The following is a 12,145-nucleotide window of genomic DNA, read 5'->3' as shown; positions in this document are numbered from 1 at the left end:
GGCTGCCTCAGGTGGCTGCCACACATTCATTCTTTTTCTTACGTAAGAGGGGTGTCCGGCAGGGATGGCGAGGACCTGAATGATTGCAGTTAATCTTGAAAGTTGCCTAGGGCTCTTTAGTGTCACACATTAAAGAAAGGAACTTTGGTTGTAGAAAATAATGTGCCTTACCCTTCTGGTACCCAGAGATCAAGCAAGTTGTGAGTTACTTAAGGATGCCTGCCTGAAATATGCTTAACCCCAATTTAATAGCTGCCTTAGGCTTTCTTGAGACTGGGAAAATATTAATTATGACTTTGAATTCGTCTTTTCTAATGCTGTACTTGTTGGGCAGTTCTCATCTGGGAGGAGACTACTCAGGTCCAAGGCTCTGTGGCAGGCGAGCAGGAGTGAAGCACTCATGGCATGGAAGGCACCAGCATCCATTTCCGTAGCCTCTGGGCTGGCTTGGCTGACTCGTGCTCCCTGTGCTACAGTGGCTCAAAGGTCAACTGCAGCTTTCACGTAACACAGAAAACCAGATGCTGTTTAAAGTGCAAGGACAGCCAGCCAGCTTCACCACCAAGAACAAGCAATGTTGTTCACCACTAAGACAAGCAATGGACTGGATTGTTTAAAACTGCAGGTGTTTGTCATTGGAATCGTCCAGCTGCATTGTAGGATGGAGGTCTTCATGCAGGACTCGCGTCTCACTTAGGCAGGTCACAGAAGGGGCCTGGATTATGACTAGGATTTTCAAGGCAGTCTGTGGGAGCTGAGCAGCCTACTCCTGTTGGCTTTAAGAGAAATCATAGAATCATAGAGTGAATCATAGAAATTTGGGAACACAGTTCCAACTGAGTAAATCAACTCACACTGCTGTTACTCCAGAGTTACCATGAGCAGACCAAGAGCAGGGTGTAGGTCTTGAAAGAGGGAGGCAAAAGGTGGGATAGATGAAATGAACTGCAGGAACAGGCATGCTCCGTCAGTGACACAGCCTCCTGACCACCCTGGGCTCATCTGAGATCCCGAAGATCTGCCATTTCTTCTGACGGCTTACAAACATGCTGGAAGCTCCCACACTACATGAGCAGTGTCTTGATAAATATGGCTGGAATCTTACATAGTTTTGCTGAGCTCATAGTGACATTCCCTCTAGCAGTGCTCTTACAAAGAATCAGATGCCCGTGTCCTTGTAGGACTAAGCTGACGCAGGCGGTTGTCTCTGCTGGATACCAATAAATGTTGTATTGATCTTATAATCCTCATGTGGAACGTAGAAGGTGCTTAACAGCTGCAGCCTCCTGTGTGCTTGCTCTGTGGTGTGCCGTCAGAGTGAAGGTCAGACTGGTAAACTCCCCCGTTCCAAATCTTGCAGTGCAATTCCTTACAACCACCCAAAGCACCAATATATGTGAGTGTTTAAAGCTAAGTGGAATGAAGCATATATGTATAGTCGTTTTTCATGTCTCTTTAAATACTGATGACTTTTATTACAGTAAAAAGGCTTAAGTTTGACTTACAGTGAAGTTATGCAAATGCGTTTTTAGGGTGGCAGCTGTAATTTGAATAAGGTTTTACTACCTGCCAAGCACTGGGATCAATTACTGTAAATCAGTGCTGCCTATTCATTCACAAACAAGAATAGGCATTGCTGCAGTATTTCATTAGATGAGACAGTTTTCATTCCTAGAAAACTAACTTTTCCAGGACCTTTATGATAACCTGCAGAGTTTAAATAATTCCTGATTAATAATTTGCTTTATTCTTGAGACAGTCAGTGAGACATTTCACCTGTTCAGTGCATTACACTCAAATATCTCTAGTACTTTCCCATCTTTGAAAGGTCCCACTGTTCAGACACAGTTGCTAAAGCACAGAACAGTAAAGGGAAATACCCCAAATCCCACCACTCATGTTGAGTATCAGAAAAAGGTCTTCTATCTGCTCTTCCTGTGCCCTAGTACCTAGACAGCATTTCAGACTCAAAAGAGCTGAGTAGAGGTAGCTGGCAGCAGAATGTGAAGTACTGTTAACTCTTCTCAGGCTGCATCAAAGCTTCAGCTCTTTGTATTATTAATTCTGATTATATCTTTGTTGCCCTTTAAAAATAAATAATGGTAAGAAGTGCTGGTCAGTTTGCCCTTCTGTGTTCATCTGTGCAAATACCTGCAAGAACCTGTCATCCCTGCTCAAGGTTTACATTATTCCTTCACACAGACAGCGGTTTCCCTCCACTTGCTGATTTGCTTCAGGAAAACCAAGTACAGGCAGTCATTTTTTTGTTTGTAGGCTGTGCCCTGTAACTTTTTCTTTCCTTCCTCCAAGTCCGTTGTCTGCTTGCTATCTGAGCACAGCAGTGCTTTCCTCTCCCATCCTTGCCTTGCTTCTAGCCCTGCCTGTGATGAGGAACGGGTCCCTACAGCAGGCTTTGTTCTTTCTACATGTGCCAGCAAAATTGCTGTGGGCACACAGTCCTCACTGCTCTGTGCTGTTGGCTCTCCTGTTACCTTCCTGCTTTATTAAATTCTTTCTCATCTCCCCTGTACAACCACCCTTCTAGGGTCTAGGGGTTGAAACCTGTCTGGATCTGCTTGTCACCTGGCAACATCAACATGTGAGGATGGTGTTTTAAAGTGCCAGAGATCAGCTCTCCACCACCAGCACCTTTTGATGGGCTAAAAGGGACTCCCTGTACTCGTCTGGTGGTGGCACCTGCCTGTCCTGACCCCCTTGGATGCTGCTGCTGCTTCGGTTTTACCTGAGGGACGCACCCCCAAGACACTCCGGCCATGCGGTGTCAGAGCAGGATGCCACGGTCTGGGAACTGGGCTCTGTGGGAGAGGGGACCCCCATCACTCACCTGTGTGCCAAGGGTCATGCAAAAGCTCTCCCCATCCATCCGTCTCTGGTTAGGCAAGTGGCAGTGTTACCTGAATGCTGTGGGTCTGTGATGGGCTCTTGGCAGGCCCCACGACGACGCTGTGTTGGGTTGGGGTGCTCAGACATCCTGTTTCACCTGGCAGCAGGTCACAAGTGTCTGGACAGGCATCTTCTCTTTGAACACGAGGTCAGAGGGTGAGTGACCTTGTAATTAATCATAAGCAAATCTGAGCTGTTCTGTTTTGACGGGGTTTTGTGCAACTCCTAATATTACCTGGAAAAATGTTAAGAGTAAGCCTACCACTTAGCACCCTTCACTTTTCTCTCTTTGCCAACTTTCTTGTGTGAGGAGGCTGATAAACTAGATCTAATGAGCTACTTAAATAGCAAGAATGCTAATGACCTTCCTTTAGCAAGTAGTTAGCAGAACACTGTTAATTATCACTCGTGCAGAGTATCAGGGAAGGCAGATCAGCATGTGATTAGGGGCAGCTCAAGGAAAATTGTAGTAAACGCAGGAGTTAAGATACTTCTTTAATGAAAGTTATAATTGGAGGTGTAGATTTCACAGCCGCCTTGTCCCAGTTTGAGACAGCCTTTTTGTTGATTTGGTTTCAAAGGTGTTTACCCATCCAAGTAAATAGATATGTATAGAAACTAATTCTGTATGTAAAGACTTGCCTGCCTGAGGCATGGAGTTCACGTCTTATGGTTTAAAATTTGTATTTTATGGTTTACAATGCTACAGCTACTTCAGAGTAGATCTGTGGGCATGCTAACTCTGAAGTCAAACATTTTTCTGCGGTTCAGTTTGCTAGATTAAAACAGGCCACAGCCCGTTGGGGCTCAAATCCACTGCTTTCTGACGTAAAAGCAGGGTAGTGGAATAGAGTGGAACGTTGGGGTGTGGTGCTGCGGTCTGGGTGTTTTGTCGCTGTCTGACCTGTGGAGCCATTCCTCAAATACGGCCCGTTATGGGCTTGCTGGTGATTCCACAGGGCTGTCTTCTGCCGAAGCAGAGTGTGAGGTGAACATTAGTTCAAAAAAGCAAGAGCTGATTCTGCCCCTGTACTCTGCTCTGGTGAGACCCCACCTGGAGTGCTGCGTCCAGCTGTGGAGCCCTCAATATCAGAAGGATATTGACCACTTGGAGCGAGTCCAGAGGAGGCCACGAAGATGATCAGAGGGCTGGAGCACCTCTGCTATGGGGACAGGCTGGGAGAACTGGGCTTGTTCAGCCTGGAGAAGAGAAGGCTCCGAGGAGACCTCATTGCAGCTTTCCAGTACCTGAAGGGGGCCTACAAGGGTACTGGGAGAGGACTTTTTACAAGAGCCTGTAGTGACAGGACAAGGGGTAATGGGGATAAATTGAAAACAGGGAGGTTTAGATTAGATATCAGGAAGAAATTCTTCACAGAGAGGGTGGTGAGGCACTGGAACAGGTTGCCCAGAGATGCTGTGGATGCCCCATCCCTGGCTGGCTTCAAGGCCAGGCTGGATGTGGCTTTGAGCAACCTGGTCTAGTGGAAGGTGTCCCTGCCCATGGCAGGGGGGTTGGAACTAGATGATCTTTAAGGTCCCTTCCAACCCAAACCATTCTATGATTCTATGATTCTAAGAGTATCCTCTAACAAATCTGTTTGTTAGAGTATCCTCTGTTTTATGGAATATCGGGAGCTATTCCACTGCTGGTGCGTGATGAACAGAGGTGTCTGTCTTGTTGCCTTGTGCAGCATGTTCTAATGTTGATGGTCTGTACGGGTGTGTATAGGCAGCACCTTCCATCACCTGATGGAGATAGCAGATGGGATGTGATACACATTCCTGTTGTGTATTGTTCCGTGTTCCTTTACCAAGTGCCAGCTGCCTGGCTGTGTTCTGCAGCCCTAACGCTGTCCCTCCTCCCGTAGAGATCATCCCGCATTCATGCGTGGAGCCAGATTGCGGTGGGTAAAATGGGGCTTGCCCTTGCAGTCTGGTACCTGTACGTGTATCAGGGAAATACTGTGAGGAAGAGAACCCCCAGCCCCTCACCCTTATTATCTCTTTCTTCAAGCAGTACCTTTAAGTTGAGGATTTCTCTGGTTCTGGCTGAGCTGAATAATTAAAAGTCTTTTTTGTAGTGCATGAAAAGGCCAAATCTTTGACGTGGCTGCCAGCTGCAAAAAAGGGGGAGAATTAAGCACCTGGAGACCAATCCACACAGGATTTCTCTCCTCATTGCAACGGGCTAACAAGCTTCCCTCTTGTGATGACTCAGCAACAGACAAGATTTAGATCTGCCCTAAAAAACGGAATGACTTCCCATATATAAAACGCTCTTTGCCAAGGGTTCACAGCCTGTTCTGGGTTCTTTCCAGAGCTGCTGTGCACCTATCATTTCCTGTGACTTTGGTTAAAAGTGCAGGTTCTCAGTATTTTTGATAAACGGACGTTTAAAGTATGTGAAAGTATCTCATTAAAGAAAGCCCAGAAATCCAGAGCCGATCGTTATTTCAGTCAACTGTTTCAAGCTCTGTCCCATCTGCTCTGTCACTCCTTTTCAGTGCACTAAAAATCTCATTAATTAAGTGGCTTCTTTCTCAGAGCTGCCAAGGACCCTGTGAACTGCCAATACAGACCCAGTTTTTGTGGTGCCGAGCACCCTTCAAAATGAGGTGTCTTATTCCTGCAAGACGGGAGAACAACTCCCTCCTCCTGCGACATACTGCCAGGGAAGGGGCCTGTGCTGCAAGGAGAGGTGGGGACAGGGAATGCTGTGTGTGTTCCCAAACTGTGCTTCTGTGCCACAGACCTTAGTTCTACATGTAAGTGGTCACCCCCATCCCTACGCATTGAAGTACCTGTGCTCTGTCAGGTGGGCCATGTTCCTTGAGTGCATGTTACCATGGGACAGATGACATTCCACTGTTAACCTGGAAAATCCCTGGGCAGACCAGAACCAGAGAGAAAGGCAGTTAATGACATGAAGAAAATAGACTTGTCTTCAAGGCCAGGCTGGATGAGGCTTTGAGCAACCTGGTCTAGTGGAAGGTGTCCCTGCCCATGGCAGGGGAGTTGGAACTAGATGGTCTTTAAGGTCCCTTCCAACCCAAACCATTCTAGGATTCTATGACTTTCAACACCCTCCTGTTAACCAAGGCAAATATTGTCCGGAGGCAAATGTTGCTCCAACACCAAGAGACATACAAAGTCCGTTCGCTGCCATTGCAAGCAGAACCCTTGATTGAGTCTTTTGATTTACTGCAGCCTTTTCAAGGAAGCACCACTTATTTACTGCAGCCTGCTAATCCTGGGAGGGGGTACAAGGGCATGAAAAGGTCAGCTTGCCACAGGGGAAGCAGCGCAGGTACTGCTGGGGCAAACCCGGGTACCACACACAGATGCGGGATATTGATATTGGCACCAGCCAATATTACATTGGGTTGTGATCTCCAAAGGACACAATTAACACGTTGTTTTGCCTTTTTTCCCTCCAACATCCAAACACACCAGTGTTAAAATTGAAATAACTTTTAGACTATAATTGCTTTTACCTTTCAGTGGCTTTCAGAATGAATATCATAAAATAGTTGGCTTTGCTTTCTCTTTTGATAATGTGTCTCATGCCATCTCGCACAGTATAAATGCTTGTGCTCCTCCACGGTCACAGCAAATTGTTTACTCTTACTTTATAAAATCCCGAATTTTTGGTTTCTAGTCTTCATTTGCATTCATGTTAGGATTAAAAAACCAAACCAAACAATCAAACAAAAACCAACCAAAGAAACCTTTCACATGCATCTCTGAATTCCGAGTGGGTGATCTGCAGTCCACTGTGGTGACACTGTGGGATTACAGGGAGGGCTGTGTTAGGGAACTGTGCTAAGGAAAGGAGCCTGGGAGAACCTGGCTTGTATCAAAATGGTAATTATGAAAATCAGGTATTTCTGCCAGATACTGCAGTGGAAATATTGTCTTATGTAGCAGGATTTGTGCCCAAGAGGCAACATCAGAAATTCAGCAAAATCAAGCAATTACAGAGGAATTGAGATGTACGACTGAGCAATGAGACAGGGTAGATGAAATTACGATTTCAAAGATGATGTTACCATTACACTATCTAATTAGTAAATCAGTTTAATTTAATGCTTATGCTGTTCTGGAGAGACAGCAACAGCAATCCGTCATTCCAGGGCTTTGGCCCACCTGAGCTTTTATTGCAGCAATAGCCTGTCCAGTGTTCCAAGAAACACAGCGCATGCTTCCCAAGAAAGGTAATGAAGTCTCCCTTTTTTCCTTCATTGTCTTTTGCACTCAGATTGAGACACACTCGGAGATTTTGGGTTTTGGATCGTGCCTGCTGCAGCTGTACTGTTCGTTCTCCGGCAAGCGGGCATTTCCTCTAGCTGGACTCCCTCCAGTTGGCTGCCACTGGCTGAATAGAATAGATGCCATTTGTATTCTGTTGCAAACATGCCATGAGCTGGCGTTTATTTAGCAAAGTCATTCCTCTTGGTCTGAGATCTGTGTTACACAGTGAGGGAAAAGTAGATGTGAACTTTCATAGTTAGGATGTTATCAAAGACTTTTGATTAGACTGCAGAGCAGCAGCAGGACTTCCCTATTGATTTTCCACCCCCTAGTTTTGGGTAAATGTTTCGAGGCTTTTTACCACCTACCAACTGGCAGAACAAAGTCAGGAATCCCACACATGACTCCATGCTGAAGAACTGGCACTGATTGTGCTTGCAGTCCCCACTTTTGTTACTCATGAGAGCAAGAACCCACCGAACATAATGCTAGATTTGGTCTTGCAAGTCACAGTTAGACAACTCAGGATGCTATCATTGCAAGGAGTCTGGAAAGCCAAAAATTGGCAATACAGAGCAGACCATTTGGCAGACAGTATGTCGTTCTTGGAGCCCAACTCTGTAATTATGTCCTGTGTCCTCTTGAGAGGGGATGCCAAAGTTCCAGTCTTAGCAGGTGGCTTGTAACTGAGTGGAAGAAATCAATGGGGAACAGTGACTAAGTTAACAGCGAGAACATGTACGTGGGCCCTGATAAAGTTCTAGAGTTGAGAGATGCAGACATAGGTGAGAGGATTACATATATATGTAACCTGGATGAGAAAGCCCAGCTGTCTTGGTGGGAAGAATTCCCCCTTGGATGGAAGGAAACACTGTTTTTTTCTAAAATGTGCACTTACAGAATGCATTGGGTTAAAAATGAGGAAGATAGCATGTTCAATATTAACAGGATTTATTGGTCTGAAAGGTGAACGTGGTGCCTTGGAAGGAAAGGTGTGGGGCAAGCTGCACTGGGAGTTCTATTTGTTGAAGACTTTACATTTTCAAAGCTGGTTTTAGCTTAGAACGTCATGTCATCCATAAGAGAAAGCAATCGGATTTTCATCCTCTACTGCAGATTTATCATGTCAATTTGTCGGTGATTTATTGTCTGGTCCTTGTGGAGGATAATTGTGTCCATTCCCAACGTAAAAAGTGGTTTAGAATTTCTAAATTTCTAATTTAGAATAGCCTCAATTCTGGCTGTTGCACACAGAAGGGCTGATTCAACGCCAAATTTTGGTTCATAATGAAGAGGAAGGGAAATGTTGGGAATTAAGGTGTCTGGATACAAGAGGGAATAAATTACCAGCTGATGTCCCTGTCTTCTGGGTGCAGCACGTGTTCTGCTGATTTCCTGTGTGCGGGTTCTTTGCACATTCAAATCTTGTTGCCATTTTTTGTAAGTCGCTCAGACTAATAGCCACTGTTACTTGCTTTCTGACCAAGGACTTTGTTAACCATCAGTTCTCGCGAGGGTTGTTCATAACAATCCTGTTTTTCCTTGTGAGTGTTACACACCATGAATAAAGTTCTCTTTGAGAGGACAGGAACGCTTCCTGAGCTATAACCCAAGCACTCCCCTTTTTGTAGGGCAAGGAAAAACCCCAAGTGCTCTGGCTAAAAGCCTTCTGTTCTTTCTGTGGCTATGCTCTTCCAGTGTTCGTTCACTCCTCTCTATTGAGAGCGCTGCTTAACAGAAGACAGTCTTCGGCTCTTCTGCACACAGAATGGTTCCACCTCCAGCATCAGGCTGCCCGCTCCTTTCCTTTACAGCAGCAGGAGCCAGGCTGAGCTATAAGATGGATATTAAAGCAAGACCACCAACACGCTCTGCTAAAACACACTCTGCGACCTGTTCTTTGGGATCCCCAGGAGTGTCAACTTTCTGTCACCTTCTGCTGTGCTTGGCTTGACATACATTTACCCTCCAGGTCGCTACAGTTGGCTGCAGGGCTGTGAGTTGGTGGTTTCTCCTGCCTGTGATGTCTCCTCACTTGATTTTCAAGCGTCTTTAGATTGCAGCCTCATGTGTCGGATTTTGGTTGCAGTTTGTGTCTGATGTATGTAGCGGTTTAGAAGTCGCTGCACAAGCTTTGACTGTTTCTGAAACCGCTGAGCGTGTGTGCGCAGCAGTAGGATTTTATGCTGCAAATTCCCTGCAGTCTTTTGGTATAAACTAGTATTTTTGCCTCAACAAAAGGTCACAGATAAAAACAGAGCTGGACGTTTAAATACCCAGTGCCTTGAGACTCATCCCTACTGCTGCTACCACTCTGTTGGATTTACGGAGAGTAAAGTTTTTTGCTGGACAGTAAATATTGATGTGATTGTTTTAGCTACAGGCAGTCACTAAATATTACTGAGTTTTAGCAACAGCTTTTTAGAACTCAATCCTGCCGTTGCATGTCACTGCTCCTTCGCATAAGTGCAAACTTGTGCTCCTTTTCAAAGTTATCCTTTTTGGCTGTTGGAGGTGCAGCTTGTGTTCGCCCATAAACTCGGTGGTGCGTGGTCCTTCGGTGTGAGTGCAGCCCCTATGCTCAGACCTTCTCTGAGCCGGGGGGCAGAGGCACATCTTGCACACAATTACACTCCAAAGTGCAACAAGCTCAAGAGGTTGAAGAGGGAACGAGGCCTGTAGCTGACACAGGGATAAAACCATGTGAGAGTTCTGCTCCTGAAAATCAGATGGATCTCTGGTTTTTCGTTCTGTGAAAAACATTTCCCCCTTCCCACTCAATGCACATTAAATGAAATCTAATACCTCCTTTTGCTGAAAGGTGGGTAAGGTGTAGGAGTAAGCAGGAGTTGATAGAAATTGGAGAAGACTGATGTCTACATCGCCCCCCAAGCAATGCCAGTGGGGCCCTGTCGGCACCCCAGGAGGCTTGGTCAGTGCAGCAAGGTTAGACGCCCACATGTTCGGTCACAAGCAGTCAGGAGGGAGATAAAAATGGGTGTGGGAAGAATGGTAGATCGGTCCAGGAGGGTGACAGGGAGAGGAGAACCTCTGCCAAGCCGCTCAGAGCATAAGTTGCTCAGGCTACAGAGTGGCACATGGAAGGTTGAAGTGTGCAAGGGACATTCAGCCTTTATTCAACACACTGTTCCATTTTAAACCTCATGGATATGTTCATTAGGTGGTTGTTTAGGGAATTGTGTTCTCTTCACCATTGTGTCTCTTTTTCATCTAAGTGACTAATTTTTTTGCCCTTCTCTCCTAGATCTCAGACCTGATACGACAAAGCACAAAGGAGTCCTCAGTCTGGCAGTTCCTCAGCTTGGGGTATGCACTCATGCTCTGCCCGTTTGTCGTTGTCCTAGGAGGGATGTTTTTCCTGGCCACAGCCCTCTTCTTCCTAAGTGACCGAGCCAAAGCTGAACAACAGTGAGTAACCAGCAATTGCAAATGGGGAGGTACTTCAGCCTGTTTTTTGTCTTGAATGCCATGCTTGTATTCTTTCCCTGGCCTTGGTCCTTGCAGGTAAAGGATGTCGGATTGTGTTTAAGAACCTCAGCTCAGCAGAGTGCATGAGCTTGCACGAAGCACAGGGGCTTGGGTCATGCTGGCTGGGCATCCTTTACACGCTTCTGCTCTGGTGGATCTCAATGTTGGCCATACGGCCCGGAGGGGAGCACGGCATCTGAGATCACAGGCCCCTTTTACCCTTGTGTGAGCATGCCACAGCCCAGGCCATCTGTGGTGAGGGGTTGCTTTGTACTGGAACCAGTGGACTACTAGGTGAAGAGCAAGAGACACTTCACAGAGCTTGGTGGTCAACCTTGAGCCCACAGGTCCCATCTCAGCCCCTGTGCCCTGCTCACTATCTCCAATACACAGGAGCATCAGGCAAGAAGGAAGCGAGCTGTGTATGTGGGGACAGACATGCTCAAGGGTCGCTGTGTTAAAGATAGTCTTTCCCAGTCCCTTATTGCAGCTTGTAAAAAAAAGCTACTGTTTTTCAGTAAAGAAACCGATTCGGACCACCTCACGGTTGGCAACTACAGTAATTCAGAAGACGCTTCCACATGACATACAAACTCCTGGGGTTAGTCTCTTTCTATAATTGTCAAAAACTAAGAGTATGTATAATGTCATGCTGAGTATGTGGGCAGGTGGCTAGTCCGGTGTGGCCTGGAAGTTGCCTTTGCCTTTCTCCCATGGGAGGAGGAGGCGTCATTCTTGCGACTTGGCTGCGGGAGCTGTTTGCGTTGGGTCAAGAATGACGACACGGGCATGCTGTTGTAGCATCAGCATCGTGTCAGACCTCCACGTCTACAGGAAGGTTGCATCAGTGAGCTCCCCCAGTGTAAATCTCGCTGCACAAGGGTTTGTATTGGTTTAGTGGCACAGTTGGAGATATGGGGAGTGAAAACATAGAATGCAGACATGCTAACAGCCCCTCGTCATTCTGCAGACAGAGAGCAGAGTGTACCTTGCTGTACCTTAAAGAGAAGGGCCCTGGCATATCACTGTCAGCAGACAGGGTACGGCTAGAAGGAAAATAAGGTGTTTGGAGGTTGACGTAAGTGTGTGGATGGTTTTGGTGATACTTTTGGGCTCATATTGTCATATCAGATGGATGCAAGAGATTTGGAAGCAGATGGTGCTGTGGCCCTGCAGGGGCAGCTCCACCTTCCTTTACTAACATGCACAAGAAAGAGAAAAAGGAAAGGTTTTCTGCCTCCTGGTGCCTTTAGGTATATGCATTCTCCCTGTAATAAGGTGTTTAAACACAGTGGAAGAAAAGACCTCGTCGTGTATCTTGTGAAAAGGTTAAGTCCTGCACAGCTGAGCTTCAGTGTGGCTTTGGAGATGCAATGTGACTGGTGTGTGCCTGGTTTGTTATCTGTGTACAAGGGCTTTAAATTACAGTAAGTGAAATTGGAGATTGGATGTTAGGAAGCACTTCCCAAGAGAAGAAAGAGGTAAATGCTACAGCAGA

The 12,145-nt window shown here is 46.2% G+C and overlaps 1 protein-coding gene across 1 annotated transcript in view; it reads left to right on the top strand.

Moving 5' to 3' along the window:
* The window catches only part of SPNS2 (spinster homolog 2 (Drosophila)), an 83,786-nt gene extending 72,554 nt beyond the window's left edge, over positions 1-11,232 (top strand). Inside the window, exons 11-12 of the mRNA XM_010151334.1 lie at positions 10,424-10,587; positions 11,166-11,232. Of these exons, the coding sequence (XP_010149636.1) occupies positions 10,424-10,587; positions 11,166-11,232 (231 nt within the window). The remainder of the gene's footprint in view (positions 1-10,423; positions 10,588-11,165) is intronic.
* The last annotated feature ends 913 nt before the right edge of the window (positions 11,233-12,145 follow it).

The sequence above is a fragment of the Eurypyga helias genome, unplaced genomic scaffold, assembly GCF_000690775.1.
Source record: "Eurypyga helias isolate BGI_N326 unplaced genomic scaffold, ASM69077v1 scaffold5345, whole genome shotgun sequence".
In the NCBI taxonomy this organism is placed as follows: Eukaryota; Metazoa; Chordata; class Aves; order Eurypygiformes; family Eurypygidae; genus Eurypyga; species Eurypyga helias.
Note: the sequence above shows the minus strand (reverse complement) of the source record. Positions and strands in the feature narration are given on the sequence as shown.